The sequence below is a fragment of the Carettochelys insculpta genome, chromosome 2 (genome assembly GCF_033958435.1).
Source record: "Carettochelys insculpta isolate YL-2023 chromosome 2, ASM3395843v1, whole genome shotgun sequence".
Taxonomy (NCBI): Eukaryota; Metazoa; Chordata; order Testudines; family Carettochelyidae; genus Carettochelys; species Carettochelys insculpta.
In genome coordinates, this window is record NC_134138.1 from 131,763,527 (window position 1) to 131,779,074 (window position 15,548).

General features: G+C 40.5%; 1 protein-coding gene across 1 annotated transcript in view; it reads left to right on the forward strand.

Moving 5' to 3' along the window:
* The first annotated feature begins 296 nt into the window (after positions 1-296).
* KDSR (3-ketodihydrosphingosine reductase) overlaps positions 297-15,548 on the forward strand; it is a 50,757-nt gene continuing 35,505 nt past the window's right edge. The window contains exons 1-3 of the mRNA XM_074987776.1: positions 297-514; positions 6,206-6,295; positions 11,367-11,423. Coding sequence (XP_074843877.1) covers positions 401-514; positions 6,206-6,295; positions 11,367-11,423 — 261 coding nt within the window. The 5' untranslated portion in view covers positions 297-400. The remainder of the gene's footprint in view (positions 515-6,205; positions 6,296-11,366; positions 11,424-15,548) is intronic.

The window sequence follows — 15,548 nt, forward strand, 5'->3', positions numbered from 1 at the left end:
CCTCCGCGAGCGCCGCGCCGGCCTCACCCTCCGGCCGCGCCTCTCCCCGCGTGCGCCTTCCAGCTGCTCATTGGCTCCAGCCCGCCCTCCTCGCTCGCTCCCCCGCCCCTTGCCTCCAACGAACTGCGACCCAGGACGCACCACGAGGGGGCAAATCCCCGCGCACCTTCCGCCTCGCTGGCCAATCCTCGGGCAGGATCCCGCCCAACCGACCTCCAACCCGGCTTTCTAGCCAATCCGCTCGCACCTAACCCGTCCCGCGGGCCAATCACGGAGCGGAGCCGCTGCCCGTCCGTCCGTGGCCGTGGCAGCCTAGGGGCAGTGGCTAGAGCTGCGGGCGCTGCGGAGAGTGTTGGTCTGTGGCGCTGCCGGTCGCGGTCGCCGAAGCCCGCCCCGAGCCATGTTGCTGCTGCTGCTGGCGGCCGCCTGCGTCGTGGCCTTCGTGCTGCTGCTCTACATGGTGTCGCCGCTCATCAGCCCCAAGCCCCTCAAGCTGCCCGGCGCCCACGTCGTGGTGAGTGGGGGGGGTGCCCTCGCCCGCCCGCCCCGTCCGGCGCTGCTTCCGCCTCCCCCCCCATAGTCCTGCGGGGTGGGCGCCCGGGCCCGGCTGCTGGGGTGGCGAAGATGCCGCCTTGCTCTGGTTTCTTGGGGTGGGGGCCGGTGTCTCCAGGAGAGAGGGGTGGGTGTGTGGGTGAGAGAGAGAGAGCGAGCGCGTGTGTACACACCCTGACATATCTGTACCCTGCGATGAGGGTATGCAGAGGCATGTGTAAGTGAGGTGGGGATGTAATGCCTGTGTGTGTGTGTGTGTGTATGTGTATATATATATATATATATATAGATGTATATGGGATGGGGCTGTACGGGGCTGCATGTGTCTAGCCACATGCTTATAGTGGGGGAGGTATATGAGTATGTATAGATGTGTGTATGTGTGTGCATCTTTACTATATGTATATACTTTCACATAGTGTTTGGCTTGGGAGTATAACGCAAAAACCATAGTGTGATTGTATATGGATGTGTGTGAGTATATATATATATATATATATATATATATATATATATATACACACACACGCGCACATACCCATGCAGTGTATTTGCTCTAAAAGCAGCAAGTTTCCTTGACCCCAGTTGTGCCCAGCTGCCCTCAGGGTGACCTAGCAAAAGAAGTTTGTGGCAGCCTCTGCCTTTTGATTAACTGAAGGATCAGTTTAAAAAGCACTCCCATGGTGATAAGGTGATGGCAATAACCATAACCATTATAACTGATTGCCTTGTTCATCTGCATTCAAAGATGATGTAGTTTATTTGGGGTGGAAAGATCACCACATTTCTAACCCCAAGTGATTTATATTTTTTGGCACTGGCCTTCTTTGTATGCAAAAACTGAGGCATGGAAGTTTAAATGAGTTTGCCAAAGCCAGTGTATCAGAGTTGGGAAGAGAACCTATGGCATGTCTCTAATTACCAGAAGATTGATGTGCTGGCGCTTGATCTTCCACGGTTTGGTTTAGTGTGCCCAGCAGGGTGTTACTGAATCAAACAATTAGGCATTTGACCCTGGCACTCCTCACCAGAGGAATAAGGGAAATCGACAGGAGAGTTTCTCCCATCAACTGCCCAGTGTGAGAGAGGCAGCAAACTCGATTTAAGGTATGTTGACTCCACCTATGCAATTCTTGTAGCTGGATCTGTGTATCTTAAATTGATTTTATGCCTTAGTGTAGTGATTCTTAGTTCTGATTCTGATTCGTAATTCCCTCCAGCTTCTGGTAATGGAACACAAGTTAAGGATAGCTTTATTTTTAAATGAGTAAAATCATGAAATTGTAGGTACTGGTAGAAGCAGGCAAGGAAGCAACATGGTTAGTGGATGGAGTGCTGGGTTGGGGATCAGGAGAGCTAGTCGTTCGTCTTCTTTTGCTAACTCAACTTTTGCCTAAGTTTTGGAAAATGTGTAGCTATTGAATTGTCTGAACATGGTTTTATAACTGATTGCAAGAAGTTGAGTAACTTTTTTATATGTATGTTCATTTAGTAATGTCCTAAAGTGTTAAAATAGAGATGTAGTTTATGAAATAGGGATGTGATTTCGCCATCTGTAATACAGAGAATCATACCCTCCTCTCTTTTGACATCCTGGGATGAAAAGAATAATATGAGAGTCAGTTTTCATAATACTTCATTTTAAGTCTTTTTGAAAAAAAGTGCTAGGAAAATGTTTTCTGATTTAATTGCTAAAACAATCACAAACACCTTTTTCATTCATCTCTTTAAAACCCAACAAAAGAATCATGAAAAGGACTTGATACTAGATATTTAAAATACCATGGTTTTGTTAATTATATTGCCTAGCTGTTGCATTGAAAAGTTTAGATATGTAAAGAACTGAATTTTGCTCGGTTTTACAGTTTACAGGGTTTCTAGTTTAAAAGTAGAAGGAAAATTTGGGCTAAAAATCTGTAATACTAACATAAGAATGGCCATACTGGGTCAGACCAAAGGTCCATCTAGCCCAGTATCATGTCTGCCGACAGTAGCAAATGCCAGGTGCCCCAGAGGAGGTGAACCGAAGACAGTGATCAAGCGATTTGTCTCCTGCCATCCATCTCCCGCCGTCTACCTTACCCCTTGCTAATAGCCATCTATGGACCTAACCTCCAAACATTTATTGAGCTCTTTTTTAAACTCTGTTAGAGTCCTGGCCTTCACAGCGTCCTCTGGCAAGGAGTTCCACAGGTTGTCTGTGCGCTGTGTGAAGAAAAATTTTCTTTTATTAGTTTTGAACCTGCTACCCATTAATCTCAGTTGGTGTCCTCTAGTTCTTATATGATGGGAAGAAGTAAATAACTTTTCTGTATTCACTTTCTCCACACCATTCATGATTTTATATACCACTATCATATTGCCCCTAAGTCTCTCTAGTCTCTCCTCACATGGGACCTGTTCCAAACCCTTAATCATTTTAGTTGCTCTTTTCTGAACCTTTTCTAATGCCAATATATCTTTTTTGAGGTGAGGAGACCACATCTGCATGCACTACTCAAGATGCGGGTGTACCATAGTTTTATACAGGGGAAGTAAGATATTCTTTGTCTTATTTTCTATCCCTTTTTTAATTATTCCTAACATCCTGTTTGCTTTACTGATTGCCGCTGCACACTGCGTGGATGCTTTCAGAGAACTATCCACTATAATTCCAAGATCCCTTTCCTGATCTGTTGTATCTAAATTTGCCCCCATCATATTGTATGTGTAATTGGGGTTATTTTTCCCAATGTGCATTACCTTACACTTACCCACATTAAATTTCATTTGCCATTTTGCTGCCCAATCACTCAGTTTGCTGAGATCTTTTTGAAGTTCTTCACAGTCTGCTTTGGTTTTGACTATCCTGAACAGTTTGGTGTCATCTGCAAACTTTGCCACCTCACTGTTTACCCCTTTCTCTAGGTCATTGACGAATAAGTTGAACAAGATTGGTCCCAGGACTGACCCTTGGGGAACGCCACTAGTTACCCTCTTCCATTGTGAAAATTTACCATTTATTCCTACCCTTTGTTTCCTGTTTTTTAACCAGTTCCCAATCCATGAAAGGATCTTTCCTCCTATCCCATGACCACCTAATTTACATAAGAACCTTTGGTGAGGGACCGTGTCAAAGGCTTTCTGGAAATCTAAGTATACTGTGTCTACTGGATTCCCCCTGTTCGCATGCTTGTTAACCCCTTCAGAGAACTCTAATAGATTAGTAAGACACGACTTCCCTTTACAGAAACCATGTTGACTTTTGCTCAACAAATCATGTTCTTCTATGTATCTGACAATTTTATTCTTTACTATTGTTTCTACTAATTTGCCCGGTACTGATGTTAGACTTACTGGTCTATAATTGCTAGGGTCTCCTTTAGAGCCCTTTTTAAATATTGGTGTTATATTAGCTGTCTTCCAATCGTTGGGTACTGAAGCCGATTTAAAGGATAGGTTACAAACCGCTGTTAATAGTTCTGCAATTTCACATTTGAGTTCTTTCAGAACCCTTGGGTGAATACCATCTGGTCCTAGAGACTTGTGACTGTTTAGCTTATCAATTAGTTCCAAAACCTCCTCTAATGACACTTCAATCTGGGACAGTTCCTCAGATTTGTCACCTATAAAGGATGGTTCAGATTTGGGAATCTCTCTAACATCCTCAGCCGTGAAGACTGAAGCAAAGAAATCATTTAGTTTTTCCGCAATGGCATTATCTTCCTTGATTGCTCCTTTTATGTCTCTCTCGTTCAGGGGCCCCACTGCTTTTTTAGCAGGCTTCCTGCTTCTAATGTACTTAAAAAACATTTTACTATTGTTTTTTGAAATTATGACTAACTGTTCTTCAAAATCTTTTTTGGCTTTTCTTATTACATTTTTACATTTAATTTGGCAATGTTTATGTTCCTTTCTATTTTCGTCACTTCCACTTTGTCTCTCTAATCAAAATAAAAACCTCAGTAATAATAGGGGATTTCAATTATCCCCATATTGACTGGGTACATGTCACCTCAGGATGGGATTCAGAGAGAGCATTTCTTGATGCCTTAAATGACTGCTTCTTGGAGCAGCTGGTATAGGAACCCACAAGGGGAGAGGCAATTCTTGATTTAGTACTGAGTGGAACACAGGATCTGGTCCAAGAGCTAACTATTACAGGACCTGCTTGGAAATAGTGACCATAACATAATAACATTTAATATTCCTGTGTTGGGAAGAACACCGCAACAGTCCAACACTCTGGTATTTAATTTCAAAAAGGGGAATTACACAAAAATCAGTAAAATACCCAAGTGATCTGAACATTCGTTTTCAGTATGTCTGATCAATAAGAACAAAATATATATAATACACACACACACAATTTTAGGGGGAAAAAGCACAAAAGAGGAATATTCTCAATAGTGATACTTAATTTTATAATTCAGTTGAATTGGCTGATTGTTTAAGGGAGAATAAGGTACTTTGAGTCATAAGGTTATATGGACTTTGGATTTTTTGCACGATTATATCTTCACTGAGCAAAGTTGCATTACAGTAGACCCCTGACTTACGTGGAGGTTGCGTTCTTGGCAACCACTGTGGAAGCTGAACTTTTGCATAACTTGGGTGAGCTGCCTTCTTTGAATGGTGGGGAGATGGTAGCCAGGCTCCAGCTCCCTCACCACTCAGAGGAGACAATTTTCTGTCTCCTGTGAGCTGGGGAGAGCTGGGAGCCAAGCTCTAGCTCCCTGCTGCTCACAAGAGCCAGGAAACTGCTCAGCTCTGGAGCTGGTCAGTTTATGCGCTCCTGCCAATGGGGAGCTGGTCACCAGGCAGCAGCCTGGCACCGCTCTGTGCTGGCCAGTTTCCTGGCTCCCAGAGTGATCTGGGGAGAAGCCACACCACTGTGGCTGCCTGCCAGGCTTCCCCCCAGCTGGAGTAAGTCAGGGGACAGAAAGCTGTAGAGTGGCTTCAAGTTGTGCTTAACTCACGTTAATGCAAGTTAAGCGCACCTCAAAATAATGCATTTTGGGGGTTTACTGTAAGTTCTTTTTTATACAACTGATTTCTGTTGCTACTACATAGATACAACAATGTATTTGGCATTTTGTGCTGTAGTTAATAGTAATATATTAAAAGGCTGACCGGACAGTACTGTATTCATTCTGCTTTAAAGTTTGCTATGAACTGTCTTGCCTTCTTGCAGAAATCTTTGTATGAGTTGTTTTGCAGCACTCACTATGTTACAACTGAGTTTGACAGATAAAATTCATATGCAGTAGATAAGAGACAAGAAAAATATCAGGTCAGACAGAAATGAGGCTTAGGATAGGGGCTAACGATACATTCAGATTATAGGTGAAAGGTTGCAGTATGATAAACACTGAATATTGGTATCAGATTGCATATACACCTAATACTGAAGTAAAAGAGAAACATTTAAAAACCTCTTGATGTAAGGAGCTCCTGTTTTTTGCATAGTCACTTTTTTACAATGTATCTTGGCTAGATTGTCGTCTTCGATCTATTTCAGAGAATGATTAAGAATTGTGAGCCTCTAGTTGTGATTTGTAGTGTTAGGAGATGAGAATAATGGATTATTGGTAAAGTTGCAAGTAGTAATAACATTATCTAAATGATGTCTCTCTCTCTCTCTCGCTCTTTTTTTTTTTTTTTCTTTTTTAAGGTAACTGGAGGTTCCAGTGGAATTGGAAAATGTGTTGCTATTGAATGCTATAAGCAGGGTGCATTTATAACTCTGATTGCAAGAAACGAGGTAACTTTTAATGTGTATGATTACTAATTAAATTATGTCCAAATCTGTTTAAAATAGGGATGTGTTGTAATATGGAGCTTGGCTGCAGTTGTTCACAATGTGTTGCTGATGAATATTTTAATCAAAGTAACTAAAATACCATGAGGCTTTCACTAGCTAAGCAAAGTGAGTGAATTACTATCTTGTTACTAAAACATAACGACAAATTCAGAATCTGATTTAGTAATGTTAGTGACTTGAAACGTTTATGTTTACATTGGCTGTTTTGTTTCTGGGAGCTGTTGCTCTCAAGAACATGTAACTTCTTTCTTCCCTGGAGTTATACTTTCATTTGGAAAAGCCTAGTTTCTTCTGTCTTTACATCTTATGGAATACAGTCCAACATTTGTTGTTATAGTTTGTTCTCGTCAGTAGGACCCTGCAAAATTCATTGCCACTACTGTGAAATTTGATTTATGTAATTTTAACCTATATTTTAAAAGGTACCCCATGCTATGAGGAAAAAGTATACAAAAGTACACAGTGTTTCTCAATCTGCGGTCCCAATCCAAAAGGCTGTTGCAAGGGTATTCTAGAGCTTCATGGTATTGCCACCTGTACATCTATGCTGCTGCTGGTTGGTAGTGCAGAGCTGGGCAGCTGTTGCTGCTTTCTGGCCGTACAGCTCTGAAGGCAGTGTAGAAATAATGGTGGCAATACTGTGACACCCTATAATAGACTTATTTGTACTTTATATAGACTTATTAATAAACTTATTTATACCTGCCTCTGTAAATTTCCACTACCTGTATCTGATGAAGTGGGTCTTTGCCCACGAAAGCTTATGCTCGTACATTTCTGTTAGTCTATAAGGTGCCACAGGACCCCTCATTGTTTTTGCTATAATAGACTTGTGACCTCCCCCCACCTCCATTTTTGGTTCAGGACCCAGAGTTTGAGAAATGCTGCGTCTTAAGGGCTTAACATGTTTATATTTTGCTGTTTTCAAATCACTGAAATTTCATATCTGAATGTCTGAAACACTGACCTTCAAGATTTTTAAAATGCTTTGGCTGTGAAATTTGTGAAAGTGGACCATGAAGTTTAGTAGCATGCTATTCATTATTGATGGTATGTGCATAGCTTTGAGAATAAAATGTATTGAATTTACTCAAATATTCTATTGACTGGGTTTGTATGAGTCTAAAGATAGGGTCTTCAAAACATCATAGGTCTGGAAAGAATCTCAAGAGGTCATCAAGTCCAGTCCTCTGCAGTCGTGTTAGAAACATGCCATTATTTAGACCATCCTGACAGATGTTTGTCTAACCTGCTCTGTAAAATCCTCATTGGTGGATATTCCACAGCTTCCCTAGGCAATTTATTCCACTGCTAAACCACTCTGACTAGAAGCTTTTCCTAGTGTCAAACCTAAACATCACTTGCTGCAATATAAGCCCACTGCTTTTTTTCCTATCAGAGGTTGAAAAGAATAATTTTTCTCACTCCTCCTTGTAACAACCTTTTAGGTACTTCAAAGCTATTATCATGTGCCTTCTACGTCTTCCCTTTCCCAGACAAACAAATCCAATTATTTTTCAGTCTTTCCTCATGGGTCATGTTTTCTAGACCTTTAATCATTTTTGTTGCTCTCTCTGGGCTTTTAGCAATTTGTTTCCATCCTTCCTAAAATATGGTGCTCATAGCTGGACACAATACTCCAGTTGAGGCCTAATCAGTGTGGAGTGTAGTAGAATTACTTTTCACATCCTGCATACGATACTCGTGCTAATACATGCCAGAATTATATTTGCTTTTTTGTTTTGCTTTGCAAAAGTGTTATGCAGTTGGCGCACATTTAACTTAGGGATGGTAAAGTATAATTCTTTAACCAGTAGGGTCTGGAGCAGCCCTGCTGTGGATCTGGACTTCTCTGGCCAGACTGGAGCACACTACGCTGTGCCTGGGGCTGCTGCAGATGGGGACTGCTGCAGCCCAGCCAGAGCGCCCCTGCCCTCATTGCTCCCAGGCTGGGCCACTGTGGATGGTGGGTGCTCTGGCTACACTGGAGCTCTTTCCACCTGCACCTGCGCTGGCAGCAGAGATGCTCCAACTGGGCCGAAGCAGCCGGGGTCTCCAATGTGCCACAAGCAGCGATGTTCCAGCCTGGTCGGAGTAGTCCCTGTCCACAACAGGATGGTTGCTCCAGCCCAGCCACCCACCCACCTCCCACACCTGTTTAACTAATTAAACGGGATCTAATATCCCTAATTTAGCATGTAGTCTGTCATGACCCCAAGATCCCTTTCTATAATAGTGCTTTCCTAGGTAGTCATTTCCTGTTCTGTATGTGTGCAGCTGATTGTTTCTTCCTAAGTGGAATACTTTGCATTTGTGCGTATTGAATTTCATCCTGTTTACCTCAGAGCATTTCTCCAGTTTGTCCAGAGCATTTTGAATTTTCATTCTATCCTCCAAAGCACTTGCAACCCCTCCCAGCTTCGTATCATCTGCAGAATGTACTCTCCATGCCATTTTCTAAATCACTGATGAAGGTATTGAACAGATCCAGACCCAGAACTGATCTCTACAGAACCCCACTTGTAATGCCTTGCCAAAATGACTGGGAACCTTTGATGATAATTCTCTGGAACAGTTTTGCAACTGTTATGTGCCCACCTTATAGTAGCTACATTAAAGTGGCATTTCTCTAGTTTATTAATGAGTCAGTCACGAAAGACTGTATCAGATGACTTTTAAAGTCTGTATATGACTTTGTACTGTTTTCCTCTCATCCACAAGGCTTGTCACCCTGTCAAAGAAAGCAGTCATGTTGGTTAGATATGATTTTTTCTTGAAAAAGAACATGTAGGCTGTTACTTGTCACATTGTTATCTTCTAGCTGTTTGCAAATTGGTTCTTTAACTATTTGATCCATTCTCCTTCACAGGTATAGAATTTAAGCTTACTGGTCTGTCATATCCTACGTTGTTGTTTTTGTTGTTTCCCTTTTTCTAGATGGGCACTGTGTTTGCCCTTTTCCAGTTTTTGGGGGATCTCTGCTGTATTCCATGATTTTTCAAAGATAGCAGCTAATGGCTCAGATATCTCTTCAGTCAGCTCCTTCAGTCATTCTAGGATGCATTTCATCAGGTCCTGGTGACTTGAAGACATCTAAATTGTCAACATAGTTTTTAATTTTTTCTTTCCCTATTTTAGCTTCTGAACTTACACCATTTTCACTGCCATTCACTATGTTAGGTGTCCAATCATCTCAAAACTTTTTGGTGAAATCTGAAACAAAGAAGTCATTAAGTACCCCTGCCATTTCCACTTTTTCTGTTTCTGTTTTTTCCCTCTTCATTGAGTAGGGGGCTTATCCTCTCCTGGCTCTTCCTCATGCTTTTACAATGTATTTGTAGAATGTTTTCTTGTTACCCTTTATGTCTCTTGCTAGTTTGAGCTCACTTTGTGCCTTGACCTTTTCAAATTTGCCGCTACATTGTTGTGCTATTTGCTTATATTCATGATTTGTAATTTACCCTAATTTCCACTTTCAGTCGATCTTCCTTTTGACTTTCTTTTAAACATCATTTACAGTCTCCTGGTTTAAACCAGGGTGGTCTCTTCTCATACTTCCTATCTTTCATATAGAGTGGAATGTTTTTTATTCTTGTGCCTTTCATAACGTCTCTTCTGAAAAACTGCCAACTGTCTTCAGTTGTTTTTCCTCTGACTTGCTTGTCCTGACATCTTACTCACCGATTCTGAATTTGCTAAGTCTGCCTTTTTGAAATACATTGTCTTTATTTTACTGTTCCCCTTCCTACCATTCCTTAGATTTGTAAACTCTAAAATGTCACGATCATCTTCATCCAAGTTGTCCTTCACTTTTAGATTCTCAACTACTTCCTCCCTGTTAGTCAAAATCACATCTAGAACAGCTTCTTTCCTTGTAGCTTTCTCCATTTTCAGAAATAAAAAATTCTCGAATATGTTGGGTAATCTGTGCACTCCTGTGTTGTTTTAATCCCAACAGATGTCTAGCAGATTGAAATCCCACATCATACAGTATAGCTGTGAATCCTGCTGCTATAGTGAATTATACAATGCAGAATTGTCTGTCCTATGCCACTTCTGAGTTTCTTGTCAAGAAGGGGTAAATTTGACAATGTGTACTTGGAGTGTTCTCTAAATTCTGTCAGGCCTCTAATAATTTCTTAGTGTTTAAAAATAAAAATAAATCCTGAATTAATTCTATCTTTCTCTTGAATTGGTTTGTTGATTGCTATTGGACCTCATCTAATTTTTAACATTTTAACATTTTTTATTTTTAAAAAATTTAACTAACAATAAAACATTTTCAGAAAGCATCTGTTTTTTTCCAATGGAAAAACTGAAGTGAAACCTTTCCAGGTTTCAGATTTTTGTCAATAAATTTGGGGAAAAAAAGGAGGAGGAATTAGGAAACTTGTAGCAAACTTTGAAATTAAACATAAAAATAATTGGCTTTTTTCAGAGAGATCTAGTTGTTGTTTTACTTATATAATTGAACCTATCTTTTTGCCTAATCTTGACCACGCTGATAAATATAGAATTATCCTCATACTGGGGATGGGGGGAGTGAAATTTCAAAATTTCTTTGTCTCTTCCCAATTTTGGAATACATGATTAGTTGGTTTGTTATATGGTTATTCCATGTGTTCTTCGGTATTATTTGAATAATCGTATAAATAAACAATAACTTATGAAGCAATAACATACAAATTCCTAATCCCTCCATGTAATTAAATGAGTTTAGTGTTTAGTTTCAGCCTTAACATTATCATCATTGTAGTGCTTTTTCTGGTGTTAACTTTGGGGGTGGGGGATGGGAAGAGTTTAAAAAATAAACTGTAATTTAAAAGCTTAATGAAAATAGCAATTTAAACTTCAGTCAAAGCCTGATGCACTTGCCAATTGCAGGGTTGTTTTTTGAAAACTAAAATAGCCGTCATTAACCTACAGAAATGTTTCTAACTCCAGTGAAATACCGGAAAGTAGTACATTCTCATGATTGCATTGTCTTAAATGTGCTTTATGTTCATTTTAGAACAAGCTCTTGCAGACAAAGAAAGAAATTGAAAAGTACTCTGTTAACGATAAACAGGTAAGATCGTTACCTCCAGTGTGTACTTAATACTGAGCGGATGTACTACGTAACAGTAAAAAAGAAAAAGGAAAAAAAAAGCTCCCACAACCCCACTATATGGTTTCACTATCTCGCTTTTTAATAAAAGCTTGTATCCTGGAATATTAAAGTTTACAAATTAATAATTCATGCATTTTAACTTTTAAAAGCATTTTACTTGCATAGATGCAAACACAAAGTTCTGATTTCTCTACTGCTGTTGATATTGCAAATATCAAATTAATATACAGACCTGCTTTCAACAAACTGACATGTTAGTCATGACATCAGCTGTAGTGGAGGGTGTGTATGTAGGAATGTATAATACTACTATAGCTGATGACCAATATAACATACTGACTCTGGATTTTGACTGCCACATGAAGGAAGAATGTTTTTCTATAATCCTTCTCAAAATATGCAATAATCTTCAAGTCGAAATAAGTTCCATAATTGATTTCCAAACTCAAATAGTTTTAAGCCCCAGAACTGAGAACCAGGAGACTGGTGGGCTGAGAAAGCTGCCGGATGGATTGCACAGAGGGAGAGAGATGAACCCGAGACAGGGGCAAGAAGATTGAGACAGTGAACACAGAGGGAAGGGAGAAGAACTGGAACTGGAGCCTCATAGATGGAGGGAAACTTGGAATGTGAGTTGCGGGGGAGTAACTGTACAAAGCTGAATGAGGAGACTAAGACTGGTAACCAGTAAAGTGGTGGTAAAGAGAAGGAAAGATAAATCAGATGAGGAGCCAGGGTGCAGGAGGAGAGCTGAGACTAGTTGGGAACAAAGGAAACTGGGGATAAACATCCAGAAGAGATTGGAGGTTAGAACTGGAAATGTCTTGTCAAGTAAATTGGGACCTGAGGAAAATAGTTCATATTCATGTAATTAAAAACTGTATCATACTAAAGGCTATGCCTTGTGCATTCACACCTACCCACTTGTTAAACTTAGTTACCTTATTTTTTGCGGTTGTAGCCCATGAGATGCGTGAGATATTCCTGTCATCTAGAACAGTAAATTTGTACCCTAAGATCTTGAAAGCTGTATTTAGTCACATGATATATAAGCAAATAAAAATTGCTTCTTCTGGGTTTATAGAAACTTCTTAATTGTAAGAATAACTGAAATGTACTAACAGCAAGAAATTGAACTGTTTACCAGTGTTCCAGTAGATGAACAGCCTTAGAGTATTAACCTTAGTACTTTAGTTCCAAAGGCTGCCTTCACAAACTGAAAAATGGTATCAGAGAGATCCAAAGACTAGCCAATGGCATTTTCAAGGGATGAAATAGGAAGCAGTGTCAGTCTCTTGTTGGCAGATGTCAATTTCATATTTGTTTTAATAAGCCTGAGCTTCAGAAACTTACACTTTCTGCTTGTAACTGTGACTGGAAGTGGGAGCAAAATCTTAGCTATCCACACTTTAGGAAAACAATCCTTCAGCTCTGTGTCATGAATGAATTGCAGAACTCGAGTGGAGAGTGCGCCCCATGTCACAGAATGTGACAGATGTCTAATTTGACATAAAGGTGTTTATCATTGATATCCAAACATTCTCTATGTGTCAGCATCTGCTGAAGGTCCTTAAAATTGTTCATTTTTTTTCCTGTTTGTCAGATTACTATGGTCATACAAATGCCTTTCACTCTCTTCCCTCACCCTCCCCAACCCACCCACTCGTCACATCTTTTTGTAGTGCTCCATTTGTCCAAACTTTTCTTAAGTGGACACTGAAGTGGTATTAAGAAGCAAGCAAAAACCCTGCCCTCTTGAATTTTTCTTCTTACCTCATTTCTGTTCCTGTAAACAACCTGTCTCTCCTGATGAATATGAGTTTCCATGAAGATAGGCTCAATTTCTAAGTCAGGGATCATGAGCCAATTTTCATTGTCACATGAGGCGGGATCTCAGTCCCGCTCTTCCTCCCCTATGCAGCCAGGAGCTTTCTCAAAGCCTGTGGATTAGCAAAAGACCAGCTAATGCTACCAACCACCACCTAAATTGTAAAGTTCTGCATCGTAATTTGTTTATTAATGAAGCTGCTGTAAGTAGGACTGTTGGTGACTTTAAAAGCATCAGTGGCACTCGGACTGTACGTAGAGGTCAAAAGGTCAGATTTTGGCATTCCACCTCAGAAGGGTTGCTGACTCCTGTTCTCAGTTTTCTGCCATTTTTTGGCAGCAGTGGTGGCATCTTCAAATCTACTGACCGTGTAAGGCACAATGAGGTTAAGACAGCTTCTCATCAAAGTGGTAGTGGTCATGAGGTCCATCGACCAAGTTAGTAATACAACATTTACTTGGAACAGGGTATTGTACCAAACCACAACTGACAAAGAAATTTGAAATCAATAATCTAGTTTTCCAGGCTTTGCTCCTTGTGTCAGATTCTGGCCTCAGCTTTACTTGACTGACTGCGCCAGATCTGTCATAGTGTTGTCAGCCTTACTACCCTGGTACCTCACTGGCCTATACTGTCAAAGTGGCTCTCCCTGCAAGTGTCACTTTGTGGCATTACGGTCAGATTTGTAATGTTGTCCATGAGGATCTTCCACCTAATAGGCAATGATGCTGAAAACTCCAGGTGTATTGTTTGCAGTACTCCAGAAAGAGAGAGTGAATTTAAAGAGGATTGTGCACATGACCCCTGCAGGTTGTGAGAATTGCAATCACAGGGTATAAAGAAGGCCCTTGAGTTCAATGCAAGGATGCTTGCCTGGACTCCACTGCTTCTTTCCTTGCGCCTAAATCTGTCCCTGATCATAATGTATATGTGCAAAAGTGCTGAATTAAGATTGCACAGGCTGACTGGTCCTGCAGTTGCATTCAGCTGTTTGTAAGTCAAAGCTGTCTTTTAACTATTGCTTTTCTTCTTAAATTTGTATAAAACAATTTTAGCTGTTACAAAAATGTTGCTAAAATTGAAGTAGCAGCTCTAAGACAGTATGATGGTAGAGCAATATGATCCAAAGTATTCCTTATTAATTTTTGAGTGATCCTGCAAAAAAAAAAGTTCAGCCTTTTCATCCTCCCTAATAGAGAAGCATACTTTTCTCTGCCATAATCACACCGTAAGTCTGGATTTAGCAATACAAACTTTTCAGATGCATTTCTAACATAGAACTCACTTCCTCACTTCACATTAAAAGTGTACGTATGTCCTCCCAATAATCGTTTGCAGCAGTAGTAGAGGCCAGTTGTTTGTGTAGGGGTCCATGCGTAATTGCTAAAAATTTAAAACAAACAAAAACAAAAACAAAAACAAGCAATAACTTGGGGAGGGATAGCTCAGTGGTTTGAGCATTGGTCTGCTAAAACCGAGGTTGGAAGCTCAAGCCTGGAGGAGGCCATTTAGCGGTCTGGGGCAGGTAGATATTTTAAATAAATAAATCTTTCAGGAATGGTGCTTTGTCCTGCCAAGAGGGCAGGGGACTGGGCTCGATGACCTCCCAAGGTCACTTCCAGTTCTATGAAATGTGTATCTCCCATATACTTTAACTGTGGGGGCTTATTTTATCATATACTTGGAGTTTTACAAACACTAATTGTCTCCTCATGAAGCCCTCCTAAGGTAGTTAAGTACAGATACAGAAATTAAAATACAAAGTATTGTTGTAGGTGTTCTGTAACCAGACGATCTGCTTTTCTGACTCAATTGTAAGAAAATAGCACTTGTCAAGACTACCTTTTTCCCACAGTAGACTTGTTTTGTTGGCAGTTGTTTTTGTGTACACAACTAACTTTGTAATAATACTATGAGACAGTATCTGGGCACATACTCTGTAATAGTTAACTAGAAAATAGTATGCTCAGTGGGAGGCCATATATTGTGCCCGTAGCAGCTTGTGTTGCAGTGTGTCCTGTGGCAGAGAATACCAGGAGGAAGAATAAGCCAACCTTACACACAGGAATGATTAGCAGGTTCTATTTATGTAGAAATATTAATGTTGCAGTTTGACCACAGGAAGACAAGCATGCCAATTGGACACATGGTTAGCTTTCACAATTATTGTATGTTAACTTGTATGTCTGCATACACCATGGCTAGAGCCACACATGGTACTAATTGGTTACAAACCATTTAAAAACTCCCAGAGG